Raw genomic sequence first — 16,800 nt, 5'->3', positions numbered from 1 at the left:
TCAACAAATGAGCACAAATGGGACTGCCAGGGATCGAACCCTGGACCACTTGATCACACTGGCTACCATGTCATGGAACCGTTTGAACTAAAAGCTCGAGCTTTTGGTTGAAACGGCTTCATGACACTTTGAAAGCATTCTGCTTCTAGTGAATATATTATTAATAGTTGCTGGTTTATGTTGAGACGGTTTCTTGGTGGAGAATGATTGGGAAAAATATTTACCAAAAGCGGAATCTTCCACTGACCAGAACACTACAATGTGCATGGACACATAAGAGAGCCACAGATATAAACAAATTTGTTAGTAAATGGCTAGATTATCCAAAAATTAGTACAAAGGATAACTAAAGTCAACTCAAAGCACACTGAAGAAATTTAGATAAGTCGAGTGGCCAAAATATGGTTTTTCTTCATATATAGTAAAAACACTGACTGCTTGACCCTGAAGTACAGCATAATTTGATATTAACATTTGCAGAAACACTTGGCAATAATAGCACAACAGCCTAAGGACAAGAAAAACTTAATATGTATTAATTACAATTGGAGGAATGATACTAATTTGCATACAAGAACTCGTCATCTTTGTTGGAAATTCAACGTTTTGATAGAGAAGGCAAAGATGAAGCCAAAGAGAATACAAAATCCAACTACCACAATACCACAAATGCCAACATAGTCGTGTCTGAACCCGAAATAACTCATCAAGAAATCTTCCACCGTTTCACCAGTATCTAACGTATCCTTTATGTCTCCAAATTGTGAAGCAACCAATCCGTACACAGTCCAAGCCACTGGACAACACCAATAGTACCAAGCCCACCAGATAGGAATCCTCTGTCATTTACATTTACAATGGTTAATTTTAACTCATCGTCTCTATTGCAAAGCGGAAAGGAAAGAGAACAAAAGTTACCGGTCGAGGTATGATAAATCCTGAAAAGAGGTTCCAGATTGCGTAGAAGGCAGATGCAACTACAGCAGCAATGTTGTGATTGGGTGTAATGGCTGTAGTCATCATTCCGTAGAAACTTAAGTATAAGAAGGTGAAGAACATGAAGAAGATATACCAAAAGAACTTGTATGCTGTCCATTCAAAACCAATCATGGCATATACTATAACGCCATAGATAATAGTCTGAATAGCAACATAAGGGACTTCAATCATAACCTGAAAGGCAGAACAAATAATCAGATGAAGAACCAATTAGAATCAAAATCTCAGAAATTATGAAGTTATTCATATATCACCTTTAATACCCAACCCAAGTAACTGCAAAAGCCTAAATTACTTAACCATCTGAATGCTCACTTCTCTCAGATTATATAAGAAGAGTGACTCAAGAAATCGTTTTTACCTGCCCAAAGGCATACGGCAATGCAGAATACATTCCAGCTGCTCTTTCTCTATAAAAAACTGTCCTCTCAATTGCCACAACTGGCTGCACTGCTACAGCATTTTGTACTCCAATAAAAAAGAGAGCAACATACATGGAACCTATCGCATTGAAAATATCTTGTTCCCTTCTTCTGCAATTCATGAACATTTCGCAAAACTTAGTTTCATGGAAAAATAGTTTAGCCGTTTTCAGATATTGTGTTGCATTCCGCTGTACCTTTTACAGCCCAAATCCCAGAATATACTTCCAAACATCAAAGCTAAAACTGTTGTGAACAGGAGTTTCACTGCAGTATACGGTGGGTTTCGCCAGTATGACCAATGTTGCTTCCACAGGCAAGCCATGCATTGGGTCAAGAAAGGCTGTGAGTATTGAGAAGGGAAGTATAAATCCTTAGAACCTGGTTGAGGCGTGCTTAGTTCTTCAATCAGGGCTTTGTTTTTCCTAAATTATTGAACAATACAATAAATCAGAAACTTTACTTTTATTCTTTTCGGTAAGAAGACACTTTATTTAGGTTTGATTAAGGAGTGATGTAACTTATATTTTTAAGTTTCAATGTACTATTCTCACAAGTTCATAACTTCTTCAGTGTTCCCACAAAATATTGGCACTACAAAAATCTGAACAAAATATTAACAAGACCTTTGTCCCTGACCTGTATTGTTCTGAACTTTTGTAGATATCAACATAGTTAATTCCAAGAGCTGCTTCCTGTCCTGCTGAAGTAATCTCCAGCATCCAAGTTGCTGGATTGTAACCATCCTTAATCTTCGGAACTCCTTGAATATCCTTAAAGGAGATGCCTTCCGGTAAGTAGGAGAAAGATTTATATAATTTAATTTATCATGCATCTGAAAAGCTAACCTCAAAATACTTGATTAGAATGTTAGAATGTCGGCCTATTGGACCAACGTAAATTTCTTCACCTCCTCTTTGCAATAAAATTAACTGTAATATCATAAAACATTATTCATTACTGCCTGAGTAGGAACCGATAAAGATCAGCAACTCCCTGCCCAGAAACATGTCTCACCTCATCAAAAGAATCAAAAATGTCAATGCTTGGTTGGTGTATTGTGCACACCACAGTTCTCCCAGTATCTACTGTGTTCCTAATTGTTCTCATAACTATGGCAGCTGCTCTAGCATCAAGGCCAGATGTTGGCTCATCCATGAAAATTATAGATGGATTTGCGACAAGCTCAACAGCAATTGTCAGCCTCTTCCTCTGCTCAGTGGAAAGACCATCCACACCAGGCAGTCCAACAAGTCCTCCTCTTAAAGAGGTCAGCTCCACAAGTTCCATTACTTCCTCAATGAACATCTGAAATCCATCAAGCATCCTTTATTCCTTACTCTCAATAATCTAAAGCATGAATAGAACACAAAACTGATTTTATAAGAACAGAGAAAAAAGATTGCTCGTGATATGTACCATTCTTGCATGAGAATCAACCTCGGGGGGTAATCGAAGCCAAGCAGAATAGAGCAATGACTCATAGACAGTAACATGTGGGGAGTGGATATCAGTTTGCTCACAGTAACCTGATATCCGAGCAAACGTTTCTTGTTTCTTTGGATACCCAGATATTGAGATACTTCCCTCAATGTAACCACCAGTTTTTCTTCCAGCCAAGACATCCATTAACGTGGTCTTGCCAGCACCACTAACACCAATTAGAGCAGTTAGGACTCCAGGCCTGAATGCACCACTGATACCTTTCAGAAGTTCTAAACGGTCTTCTGTAACACCTTGAGCTTTCATCTCCTGAAGGTAATATGAATATTAAAAAAGTAGGTATATTTAGAAATTATATGACAACAAAATTAACACATGTTCTTCTTGCAATTTGCAGTCATAGAATGATGATTGAAAGTAATGGCCTATGAGAATGCTAAAACAATTCGAAAATAGTTATTTAGTGAAAACTTCAAACTTGAGAGACATTCACGAACTCCACCTGATTAAGTGAACATTTATTTCGTTACATCAAAATATCAAGGCTTGTCAAATCTTGATATAAGTCTTGAGGTATAATCCGATGCATTAATACAAGAAACAGATAAACAAAAGCTACCTGCGGCATGTTGACAGCATACTTGATTTCTTTGAAAGCCATAGAAAGAGGTTCGAAAGGTAGAACCATTCCCCGACTCTTGTTCTCAATTGCATCACTAAAACTTCCCACTCTTGCAGATCGTGAACCAATTGAGATGCCTATACGGTTCTCATTCCCTCTTTCTACATTCATTAATAACGGTACAACTTAGAATAAGGAAGAAAGACTAACAAAAATAGGAAAGTTTCTGACTCACTGAAAGAGTTTTTTCTCGCTTTTGGTAGTTCAATGAATCCTCCAATTCGGTTAACATTTTTCTCAGCTAAGGCCTCTTCTGTTATTATTGCCTGAGGCTTCCCAAAGGCTGCAACCAGTTCAAGCATTAAAATATTGGTCGTACTTCCAACATTGAAAATGTGACAAAGGGGTACTTACGATCAAGATATTCTAAGGCCAAGGTATAAAGGATATTGAAAAGGAGAATAAATCCAATCAAAGCAACTAATCCAATAGAATACCAGCATGCTTCAGTAAAAATTCCACGTTTCTTCAAGAAATAAACACCTAGTGGCTCAGTTGAAAAAAGAGCAGGCTGCAACACATATTTTTGGAAACTAGTCATAAATATTTATCGGATCATGTTAAAAAGTCTTTCATGTTGATTTAAATTCCTCTTTTACATGGTCAAAGAAACAAAGCTTACATGTCTCCATGATTCCCCAAGAAATTCATTGACAGATATAGCATTTTGCACATACGTCAATGGGGAGACCCAGTAACCCCATAACCACCACTTCTGCACATCATCTGGAGCACAAAATAAAGTACGCCTTCAGCATCAGGATTCAAGTAACATACAAGAACTAGGATATGTACAATCGGTTGCATTAATGTTTTGAGTTTTAAATACTTGAGTTACATAAAATATGTGCATTAATGAGTCAATTTTACCGTGTGACAAGACAAATCCACCCAAAACTAGTATTGCAACTAATGCAAATGAACCAAAAGTGTTAGCAACAATTATATTCCTTCCGATTGCTGCCATCAAACGAAATAGACCAGATGCCATCTGGTTTGTACATAGAAGTAACATGTACTGCTTGAAAAACCTGCCATCAAAGAAGTTAAACAAAATTCTTCAAAATGCCACTTTCCAAATCAAGGAAAAGCAATATCAAGATATTTCCATTTTTTTACCTCTCAATGTTGGGATCAAAGCCGATAACATAATAAGTTATAATCACCCATATGGCAACTTCGACACATGAGATTGGAATTTTAAGAATCCATGTGGGTAAAGCATATGCCCAAGAAGGGAAGAACAAAAGATCCCTTTGCTTATAGAAGACAGGGAGTTTCATAATCGACAATGCAAGCTCAGTGAATCCATTGAACATAAGGGTAACTATGGAAAAGAAAAGAGCACCAAGATAAGTCGCAGCATCCGTTAGCGTGTCATGATGCATCTTTGTTCTTGGGAATACTGAAATTGATATGAGAGCCAAAATAATAATCTGAAAGGGAAAAAGAATAGTTAATCATACGTTCAACATTTTAATTTGAATCTGCAAACATTTGCGAAAACTTGGGAACTCAAAAGTCGATCATCTAAATGGAATCACTTCTCTTTCATATCCGTATTACAACCATTAAACAGTTTCAGAATTTGCTTAAAAGTTCATTATGTAATATCATTCCCATTAAAGCAAATGTTACTTACTTGGACGATTTTGAAAATGTAGACAAAAGAGTTCCTCTTCATGAGCAAAAGTTCTCTGGAAATGCATGCTTTTAGGAGTTCCTTCTTGCTGATACCATACTTGTTAGTTGTTAGTGCAGCAGGATGGGATTTAGACTCGTCAAATGGTGTAGCAAGTTCATCACCTAGTCTTTTCCCAATGTGAAATGACTGGAATGCTTCAGCAAATTCCTTGACAGAAACAAATCTATAAGGCCGGTCTTTACAATTCCAATACTGCTCTTGATCTTTCCTTGATGTTACCTATCAATTTTCAACAAGGGAAGTCCATTAACAAGTCCAAATCATTCTAGGAGTTAACAGTGCATATATCTAAAAAAACAAAAAGAGTAAATGCCATAGAAATTACTTCTTGCAGGAAGTCAGCAACTCCTTTCCTCGCAGGACACTTGAAGCCCATGGATCCAAAGAACTCGAGCACATTTTCTCGTGGACCTTGATACACAATTTGCTCATCTGACAAGAGAATTATGTCATCGAAAAGATCATAAGTTTCTGGTGCTGGCTGCAAGAGAGAGATGAGAGCAGTTCCATTGAGAATGTGGATTGAATGTCTGAGTGAGTTCACAATTTGAAATGTTGTTGAACTGTCCAATCCAGTTGATATCTCATCCATGAACAATGCTCTTGCTGGTCCAACCAGCATTTCCCCTGCAATACATTCACAACTATACAATGACATATTGAATTTGAGTGAATCATTTTATATAGAAACACGGCATTGAGAAGGACGAAGATTGAAAAACATTAAATTCTTAATACAATTTAAGGGGAACTACATATTTCTTTTCCACATTCTGCAATAATTAGAAAAAATCTCACATACAGCAGGATCATCAAACTCAATTTTTATAAATCATATCTCACTTCCGTTTCAGTTAAATTCCATACCCGATGGCAACTACAACATTCAAAAGCTTCTCCAGAAACTGGGATAATCTTCCGGCGAGGATTTGTCGACTTAATGGTAAAAGGCATTGTACTGCTGCCGGTGCCGGTGCTGGTGGCTACAGACTAACGCGTGGGAGGGGGTTCAGGAGGAAAAAAGGAGCCCTGACTGGACCAACTCGAGCCCAGACTGGGGTTTGGGGTTGGGAGTGTTGATTTGATGAAGGCTTTAATTACAATCTCAACATAAATTTTAACAAGAAAATTAAGTGACTGTTTGGGGCTTTTTAGTGAATTTTGTTTCGTTTCAAACAGAACAACATGGATATTTTATTAGTGTGTGAAAAAGCTGCCAATAGTTATTTGGTAGCTAAAGTTATGGCTGTAAATCACCTCGTTAGGAGCGGCTCGATTTATAAATCAACCGAGTTTAAGGATGGCATTTGGTTCGAAAGTTCATGAGTAAACTCGATTGTAAGGTTCGTAAACATGATATTGAGCAAGCTTGGTTCGTTTATTTTTTTAATAATAATACTTTTTTAAGAGGAGATGTAGAACATATTAACAAATGTAGAAATTAACAAACGTCATTTGATGTATGTCATTCGGTTGATACTAAAATTATGACACTAATTGACTCTTTGTTCAGAAAAACTTGTTATCATTTCCACTTGAATTTATCTAAAAAGTTTAATTATCACATGAAATTTCAAAGTATCGTAATTGATTCCTTAACTTTTAAGCAAGTTAAAAGGTTATTCAAATACTTTGAAAATTTAGGGACAATTTTTTTTTATATAAGTTCAAGAGCTGATAATGTATTATGCTAATTATATATTTAGAAATAGTAATTTATTATACGTACCTGTAGTGAGGCGTTTCTTTTGTCCGCCAGAAATACCTCGTATCATTTCATCACCAACCATAGTATCCGCACATATTTCAAGTCCTAAAATCTGTTAATTAAGTTTTATTCATAAATTAACAACCTTTGTAAACAAATGAAATATTATTTTTAAATCTTATTTCCTAGATTTAATTTGTTGTATTCGACTAAATCACATATGTATTAAGCAGATAATTGATTTGCATTAAATTTACGGAAAATAAACTAAAATACCATCTATCTCTCTATTAATAATTTTCACGGAGGGAGTAATTAGTTACTACTTACCTTAAGTATATAATCTGTAACTACATTTGTTTCTTGTCCTTCCAATGCCGCCGCCTGCATACTCAGTTAATTCATGATTAATCTCAAATTATAATTAATAACACCAAATTAGTTAATTTGTTGTAATTTACTCTCACCTTCATGAACATATCAATATCAGGATCTGGTTTGATATGCGCTTCTTTCTCTCTTCGTGATAATTCCGATAAAATTTCTACAAATTTCAGTAAATTAATTAACTGAATGAATAAATTTATTAATTAACAAAGTTTAATTAGATAATTACCATAGCGAGGTCCAACACCTTGACATCGTGCAGAAAAAGCTAAAGTTTCTCTCACAGTCATTTCACCGATATGAACATCATATTGACTTACATATGCCGATGTTCTTTGTGCTATAAATTCATCCATTTCATGTCCATTATAACTTATTTTCCCTGTGAACTAAAAATATTATAGAAAATTAATCAATCTACTACTATCAAATTAATTATCATTAAAAGAAGAAGCATCTCTGCTCATAAGTTATATATAATTATCAAACTGGATTTATAATTGGAGCACGATCATTGGACAACAAATTAATTACCTTCAAATCTTTGCCAAGTTTTCCGGCCAAAGCAAGTAGTAAGGTGGTCTTCCCTGAGCTTGGTGGCCCTAATAGCAATGTCATCCTGCAAAATTAGGATTATAAAATCTATTTAAATAATAATATATATAATATATAGTAAAATATTATTGTTATTATTTTAGTTACATAAATAATAATAATAATAGTAATAATAAATTGTATGGTTACCTTCCAGGCTTTATGATTCCACTAACATCATTAAGGATTGGTAATGGTTTTTTTCTACTTGGAAGCAAGTGAATATAATTCAAGAATCCCTTTACAAAAGCAAATGCAAAATCATTAATTATGATTAATATATATTTAAGGGTTAATTTCAAACAAAACCACGTGGTTTCACATTTTTGCAGATGATAATGTAGTTGGCAAAATTTTCATTTTTTTTAATTTGGCTGATAATGACTTTAAAATGAAAATTTTCAAGAATTAGATGATATTTTAAGCAACTTCAATTTTTCAACTTTTTAAGTTTGAGGTCATTTATGTATTGTTTTTTTATGAAGAGAAAATTAATGTTTAGAGAGAGAAAACTCTAAAATTGATGATTTTGAAAATTAAAAAATGTGGTTCCATAATAAATATGATACTAAACAACTTTAATTCTTCAAAAATTTCATTTTGATGTTGTTATCGGCCAAATTTGACAAAATAATTTTTTTTCCAATAAAACGTAAAACCACATAGTTTTATTTAAAATTAACCCTATATTTAAATATTCATAATCCAGTAAAAAAATTAATATATTATTATGTAAACACACACCTCTAACAAATTAGTGGAAAAGTTGAGAATAGTAGGCAATGCCCTACTTCCAATGTAAGCTTCTGCTTCAATGTTTAAATTCTGGAATCTGACTTCAATTTTAGGCATATCAAGTCCAACTCTGCATTTTCAATAGAAAAAAAAATTAATTATATATTAACACGATGGCTCGAGCTGGATCGTCTGGACTATTTTATAAAATTTAAACTCGTTCTAGATATAGATGGATTTTAACAGACCAGTCGACTTAAAGTCGTTTTTTGTCCAAGCTCGACCCACTAGACGTGAACAAAGGTTGGTTGGTCGGTCGGGTATACGAGTACATGAATATGTCTAATTGAATTTAAAACGTGTAGATAAAGACATGCCTACACTGTCATGCGTTGAAATTTCAGTAATAAATGAAGATGGCAAGATAAGACTATGTTTGGTATCAGGTTTCTTAAGGTACGGTAAAGTAAATGTATTGGAAGATATGTGTTTGTTTTGAGGGATAACTAAGGGGTGCATAAGTGATGGAAATTGATGAGTTTAATTGGTTAAGTTTTTTAATGCTCCAATTTAAAGGGTTTTGATGGTAAAGTAGTTTTATTTTCCAAAATTACCCTTACTTTTTTCATGTTTATATTTTATTATAAGGTTATAATAGTAATTTTATATATAACATTATCTTCTTTTACTTTCAAACTAAAGCAACAATATTATCAAACCATAACCATTATCATATTTCACTTGATTTACTAGTACTTTACCATACTTTAATAACACCTCATTCAATATATCATGTTAAGGAACCAGTCGGATTTAAAAAGTTAAACAAAATAAATAAAGTTTAAGAATAGTTTTTAGACATTATTTTTGACACACGTATAAATATCTTTTGAAATTGAAACATATATTGAAAATAAATTAATAAATGAAGTTGTTATTAGGGTATTCTTTTTTTACCCCAAATCCTAATGAAAAACTCAATAAATTAAAATATATCGTTAAACAGTAATGTTCACATGGACTTTAATAACACCATTAGATCTAGATTGATTAAATCTAATCCTTGCAATGCTTTAAATCTCCATCCTAAGATTTTAATCAGTCTAAATTTAACGGTGAATGACCAAATTCAATTTAGTCATTAAGATCCATATGAATATTAGTATAATGAAAAGTAGATTGGTTCATTGGTTGAATTAGCTTTCACTTAAAACTATTCAGTCCGAACTCAACCTAGCATGCTAGTAATTTAGGTGGATATTAATCAAATCCTAAATTCAATCTAATTAAATCCATCCAAAAATATATGTTTTTTAATAATAGAAAAATAAAATTAATACTTAAAAATAAATATTTAATCATCGATATTATGTTTTTACAAATCTCACACCCACATGAGTTTGAATCAAAAGAGACCTAATGTTATTTTTCTTTCAAACTCGGCCAAATGAACACCGGAACCTATGAACAGGTCTACTAATAAAAGGGATTAAGATTAAAATATATCATCAAACAACTCTATTTATAATATATAATATATGAATATACCCTTATAATATATAATATATGATATACCTCTCGATTCGTTCTTTGAGCTTCAACAAGAATTTCTCATTATCTTCTTCCGGAATATTAACTAACCTTTCGACTAGATTTTTTCTGTCTACTAATCCAAGTTTATTAACATTAATCTCATTTTGATTGAGTAAACCTCTTTTAAGACGTAAATAAGTAGGCAATTTCTCCAAAGCGGCCCATTTCAGAGCTTCTTCATCGTCATCTTCTTCTTCGCGACACGAGTTGGAGAAAACTTGCATTGCTGTATTTTTTCTCCAACTTCTTCCGAAACTACTACTCTCCATTTTTTCTTTTTTATAAACCTTGCAAAATATATAAATAACACGAAAAATGTAAGCTTTCTACACAATTTATAGTTTGATGAAATAGTGTATATATATGTAGATATTTATATATGTGCATGTATGCATGGGTCGCCATGCATGTCTCTCTGTATGATTGAGATGTTAGATGTGTTAAATTAAATGCAACAATTAATTACAGATACGTTGCTTTAGCAAACTAAGATACAAGTTGACCAAATTCATATGTTCTATTTTATATTATCCTTATTTTATGATCATGACCTTTCTAAGTAGATACTCTCTCCAGTGGCGAATACGAGATTGGTCGGTTGGGAAGCCGAAGCCGATTTTACATGTGCATGTGTAAAAAAAAAAATTTGCTAAATCGAACTTGTTCAAATTTTTTACGTATATACACGTGTTATAATCTGAGTGGTCAAGAACCAATTTTAAGTACCAATATAAAACTTTTCAAAATTAAACTACATTGTGTTTAATATTTTAATATGTAAAAAAAATTGTGTCTAATAGAAAAAATCAGATTTAGAAATGGCCTAATAAACTAAAAAAAATTAGAAATTTGGATTTAAGGAGGGCAGCCAAAAAATTAGAATTTTGGATTTAGACCTAACAAGACTTGGGCCATTTTTGGAGGTGCTAATTCAACATCCGATCTAAATTTCTTGAAGACAAGGGGACCGAAACCACCACAACCTCAAATTTTGTGAAGTGGGTCATGGTGGTTCCGATGGCCGGAGGCCCCGTGCCCCTGTATCTACCCCCGATTTCTAGGTAGTTAAGATTTTCATTTAGGATAATTTCAAAAAAAAAAAAAAGATTTTCATTTAGGATAAGATGTATCATTAATATTTAGTGTAAATCTATCATGTATAATAAATTTTGTTTGAACTAAAACAATTACAAATTATCTATAAAAAAAAAAGCACAAAACTATATCAATTTATTGATGAATTTAGGCAAAAAAAAAATAAAATAAATAAAATAAATCTCTTTGTTTGTTTAAAGATCAAACCTCTAATCAACATATTAAATCCATGACCATTAATTATGTTATAGATTCAGTCCTTATTTAACTTTTCCATCGAATTTAGGCAACATGAGCCTTTGAGGTATTCGGTCTGTTGATGTAGACATTTTCATTTCCGTATAGACAAATAAAAAAATAACTTTCTGAATTAGGGGAGAGAAAGTAAAAAGTAAAAAAAGAATTACAAAAATAAATTTCCACCAGAGTCTTTCAATGTGGAAATCGAACTTGAAAGAACCTATTAGAAATGGATTTTGGTATTAGGGGAGAATATCAATTTAGCGGTTCTAATACTAGAAATCGTAAAATTAGAAAAGAAAAGATCGAGATTGGAAGAACCTACTGAAAATTGATTTCTCTAATGTCTTTTTACTTTTTACTTTCTATATATCCTAGTCAATAAACTCTTATTTTTATTTGTTCACGATAATAGGCTGAATCGCTCTAACGATACGTACCGCTCAAACTGAACGAAAAAGTTAAATAAAGATCGAATCAATGATAAAGAACACAATATGAAAAATAATTGATAAAGAACTTATCCTTAATAAAATTGATGTTATTTCATACGTTAATTAGGATAAATATGATGCGGGGCATCTCCTTGGAGGATCGGGTCCGGACGAGGGAAGTCGGAGGAAGAACCAAGCACGAGCAACAATCGAGTAAAGAGGCCAAAACAGTGTCACACAACAGCTCAACAGCTCAGGCCCGCTCCGCGTGAGGGAAGGTTTGATCCGGAGAAGAGTTCAGCAGCCAATCCACGCTCTGCTTGGATTTGGGCACGCTCCGCTTGAGGGAAGACACGCTCCGCGTGAATAAGGATTGATCGGGAGAAAAGTCCAGGAGGTCACCTACGCGGGGCTTGGATTGGACACGCTCCGCTTAGGGAAAAACACGCTCTGCGTGGAATTAGGCACGCTCCGCGTGGATTCATTTTAATGAACTTGCTCCTTACTCCAGCTTCCTCCTTATTTACAATACTGCCACTCCCTATTTACAATCCATGCCACTCCCTATTTACAACCATACCACCCATTTACCTTTACCCTAAATTACCCTTATCTTTATCCATTTAATTAGTTAAGTGATTTGTCCTTTATTGTAATTTATTAGTTAGATTTTGAGATGATATAAATTCATCTCTTTCCTTTGTAATCCCTAACTTTTCATCAATCAAATTAATCATCTTCTTCAAGAAGCTTTTGTTAAGGTTTTCACCTTCAACAATGGGGATTTCATTATTCCTATGGATTTAGTCCATAAAACTGGGATTAACTCCTTCTAGTTTAGCTAGAGAAGAAATATCTTTGTTAGTTTACGATTAAAACTCTCAGATGATTTTGATCTGTATCAGTTGGTATCAGAGCCGATCGTTTTCCTTAACGGAGACTTCTTTCGACTATGGTTCAACCAAGTTCATCTCATAGATCCGAAGAAACCGCCAACAAGGGGTTGGAAAATCTCAAAGCCATCGTGAGGAGGTATAGAGAGACTTCTAGGGAGGATTTTCGGGTGATAAACGAGCTAACGAAGAAGCTTATGGCATCCGTGGAGAGCCTCAAGCAAGGAATCCGAAATAGTTCCCAATCCACCATAGAAGTTCCTCCTAAAGATCCATCACTAATCTTTTCTCTTTTACACATTGAAGAGGTAAATCCTAAACTTTCAATTTCTCATATTGAAGTTGTGGATAGTCCTATTTCTAGGAAGAGATTGGATGTTTGTGATGTTGTTTATGATGTTGAAGTGGATTTAGATTCTCATTGTGGATTTGTTGATAATGATGTTATGAATGAGAATGTGAGTTCGTGTATGGGTGAGGAGGAAGGAGTGTTTGTAGGTGAGGATGTTGGGAAAGCCCATGTAGCAAGTGATGCTCCCCAAGTGTTTGATGAAATGCCTCTTAAGCATAACCTTGTTTGTAAGATTGAGGAAGGTGAAGGCATTATTCTTGAGGAAGGGGAGAGTGACTTGGGGCTTGTTAATGTCTTTAAGGAGCATGAAGAAGTTAGTCTATGTGTGGAGATTGATGGCTATGGAGATGGGAGAGATGTTGGTGGTTCAACTATAGTTGGGTGTAACATGTCGTTTGGGTCGGGTAGCTATTCAAATGGGTTAGCCGATTTGAACTATAGGGAGAAGTGGAAGGAAACGAGAGGTCGTGGGAAAAGATGGATTGTGGACGAAGAAGGAAATGAGTTTGAGTACGAACATGAAGAAGAGGAGCTAGAAGAGGAGATTGATAAAGAGGAGAACCGATTCGAGAATGAGCTAGAAAGAACTAAGGAGTGTGATTATTATGAAGGCGAATTCGAGGATGAGGTTAGAGAGAGAGCATGCTTCCGAAGATGAAATATGTGAGGATGGTGAACTTTGTCATAGTGCATATGAGTTTGATTATGATGAAGATGGTAGAGTTTACCATGGGGAGGATGAACATCGAAGCATTGAGTGGAACCAATATGGGGCCACTTATGAGGAAGACGAAGATGGGGTCTACTATGATGAGAGTGAGCGTTGGTGTGTTGAGAGGGATCGACACGGGGCTCCTTATGAAGATAATGAAGGTAGGTTCTATTGTGATGATGAATTGGAGGATGTTGAACGGAACTACAATGAAGATATTTATGAGTATGATGGAGGAAGGTTCCGTCATGAAAATGAGTTGGGAAATGTAGAGTGGAGCCGAAACGAAGAAGCTTATGATGGTGAAGAAGATCAGTTCCAAGATGAATATGAGTCGGGAAATATTGGGTGGAATCGAAACAGGAAGCTTATGATGATGATGAAGATCGGTTCCAAGATGAGGATGAGTCGGGAAGTGTTGAGTGGAGCCAAGTTGAAGACACCTACGAAGTTGATGATGATGGCAATAAGCATAATGTGTATTTGGTAATAAGGGTGCTAATGCCTAGTGAAGAGGGGCATAGCCAATGTCATCGATTATTTAGAACTCGATGCTTAGTTCTTGGGAAGAAGTGTGAGATGGTGATCGACGGAGGAAGCCAAGTAAATATCATTAGTCGGTCCGCCATGAGCAAGTTTGGGTTGGTTCCCGAGCCACATCCTAAACCTTACCGCCTTGGTTGGGTCAACGAGGTGGAAAAGCTTCAAGTTACTCATTGGTGTAAAGTTCCTTTCACTATTGGAGCTTATGGGGATGAAGTTATGTGTGATGTTGTGGAGATGGATGCTTATGATGTGCTACTTGGTAGGCCATGGCAATTTGATTGTGATGCCTCACATGCGGGAAGAAGCAACACCTACACCATATGCAAAGACGGAATCCGATATGTCCTTACACCTTTGAAGAGTTCTCCTAGTAAGAAAGCGGAGACCACTTTGGAAGGTTGTCCAACTCGGGAGTTGAACGTGAATGGGTGCATTGGTGGAACGGGTGAGACATTGAATCATCTTGACTTGGGTTCCATGGATGAGTTAGCTAGCCACTCTCCTAGTGAAGTTAAATCCAAAGAGGAGAATGAGGTTGAGAAGGGGGGTAGCGAAGTTGGAAGTGAGGGAGTTAAGCCGATGTCCGAGGGTGACAAGTACGTGTCTTCCAAAGAGCCACCTAAAGGGCTTCTTAAAGGGTTTCCACCTTTAAGGAAGCTACCACATGACATAGCATGGGATCCGGGAGATAGTGCATCTAGCTCTACATATGGTGAGTTGAGCTCTAGAGAGGAGGATGAAGGTTACTATAGGAAGCCTATTGATAGCACCGAGACACCTAGCACATGCCACATGCAAAAGAATCAAGTCCCTTACTTGGTAAAATCTGAACTTATTCTTTTGTGTTTTGTTGAAATATATGTGTTGGAATCTTGGTTGTGTATGTTGAGGGGGAACCTTCCCTATGATGAGCCCATGAGAGGTGATCTTGTTGTGAGGAATGTGAGCTTTATGTTGAGGGAGAACCTTCCCTATGATGAGCCCATGAGAGGTGATCTTGTTATGAGGAATGTGAGCTTTATGTTGAGGGAGAACCTTCCCTATGATGGGACCATGAATGGTGATCTTGTTGTGGGCTTTGGTGTTTGTTTATTGAGGGGGAATGGCTTCCCGGGGAACATAGAAAAGATGGAAGGAAGTCAAGACTTGGTAAACTCAGAACTCACTATTTTGTGCTTTATTGACATGTATGTGTGGGGGTATATGTGGTGCTTGTTGAGGAAGCCTCAACCCTACGAGGAGTCAATGAGAAGTGATCTTGGGATGAAGAGAGTGGGTTTTATGAAGTCTTTGATGAATGGGGATAGCCGTCCGAGAGATGTTGAAAAGATAGACGGAATTCAAGACTTGGGGAATAATGGCCAAGTTAGTAAAGTGGCAAGTCTTGAAGTTCCGAGATTGTTAACCCAATGTGAGGGAGGAGCTACTATGTGTGTGCTTGGGTTCACTATGATGTGGGTTGACAAATGTCGTCGGGATATTCCGTTTGATGTGGGCCATGGGCAAGGAGATATTGAGCATGATAGCCGAGTTAGTGGAATGAGTGATAACAAAGTCCGGACATATTCAATTCAAAGTCATGTTTGGGTTATGAAGAGTACTCAGGGGATCACTCTAATTTGGGTTGATATATGGCACCGGGACATGTCATTTGAGGTTGGCTATGAGCGAGTGGAGGTTGAGCCTAGCATCCGGGTTGATGGCGTGAGGTATATTAAGGCCCGGGCATATTCGACTCAAGGTCATGTTGGGGTTTTGAAGAGTATTTATGGGATTGATTCTAATTGGGTTGATACGTGTCGTCGGGACATTCCATTCGAGGTAGGCCATGAGCGGAGGAAGATTGTGTTGATTCCTCAAGTTCGTGATGGGGAGATCAAGAGGATCCATGGGTGGTCCGTTCAACGAAATGAGGGGCGTTAGAAGACCATCCAAGCATTTATTGGGAAGTGGTTTGACAAGCTTCGCCAAGACATACCATTCGATGTGGGTAGAGCATTCGATATTTGTGGGGATTGGGAGATGAGTACCACAGAAGATGAAGTCTGGGGTGAGGCACTTTTTGAGATATAGGGAGAAGCTCATGAGGAGATGGTGAATCCGGCAATATGTGGAGTGGACTTCTTGAATTCATCTCGAACAACACCTTGGTTCGATTTAAGGGCTTGGGTCCGCTCAAAATGAACACGTCTCATCAATGCGTGGCAAGCAACTTGGGGTCAAGTTCTTTTTAAAGAGAGTGTATGATGCGGGGCATCTC

At 36.1% G+C, this 16,800-nt stretch overlaps 1 protein-coding gene and 1 pseudogene across 2 annotated transcripts; both read right to left on the bottom strand.

The window, feature by feature from the left end:
• Positions 1-493: 493 nt before the first annotated feature.
• On the bottom strand, positions 494-6,368 carry LOC136202650 (pleiotropic drug resistance protein 1-like). 2 transcript variants are annotated; one of them, XM_065993404.1, is made up of 17 exons: positions 6,119-6,368; positions 5,577-5,895; positions 5,189-5,470; positions 4,666-4,982; positions 4,417-4,577; positions 4,169-4,272; positions 3,901-4,057; positions 3,722-3,829; positions 3,484-3,647; positions 2,841-3,173; positions 2,439-2,729; positions 2,270-2,353; positions 2,061-2,194; positions 1,619-1,846; positions 1,361-1,532; positions 919-1,173; positions 494-839 (listed from the first exon to the last, which is right to left on the bottom strand). In XM_065993404.1, the coding sequence occupies exons 2-17, from the start codon at positions 5,871-5,873 to the stop codon at positions 582-584; spliced, it is 3,345 nt and encodes a 1,114-aa protein (XP_065849476.1). In that variant the 5' UTR covers positions 5,874-5,895; positions 6,119-6,368; the 3' UTR covers positions 494-581. The 2 variants fall into 2 exon arrangements, with proteins under 2 accessions (XP_065849476.1, XP_065849475.1); XM_065993403.1 differs by having other exon boundaries at positions 5,577-5,878; positions 6,119-6,367.
• Positions 5,993-10,537, bottom strand: LOC136203876 (pleiotropic drug resistance protein 1-like; annotated as a pseudogene).
• Positions 10,538-16,800: the final 6,263 nt, after the last annotated feature.

This window comes from Euphorbia lathyris, chromosome 8, assembly GCF_963576675.1.
Source record: "Euphorbia lathyris chromosome 8, ddEupLath1.1, whole genome shotgun sequence".
Lineage (NCBI taxonomy): Eukaryota > Viridiplantae > Streptophyta > Magnoliopsida > Malpighiales > Euphorbiaceae > Euphorbia > Euphorbia lathyris.
This window is presented reverse-complemented; position numbering and strand designations above follow the sequence as displayed.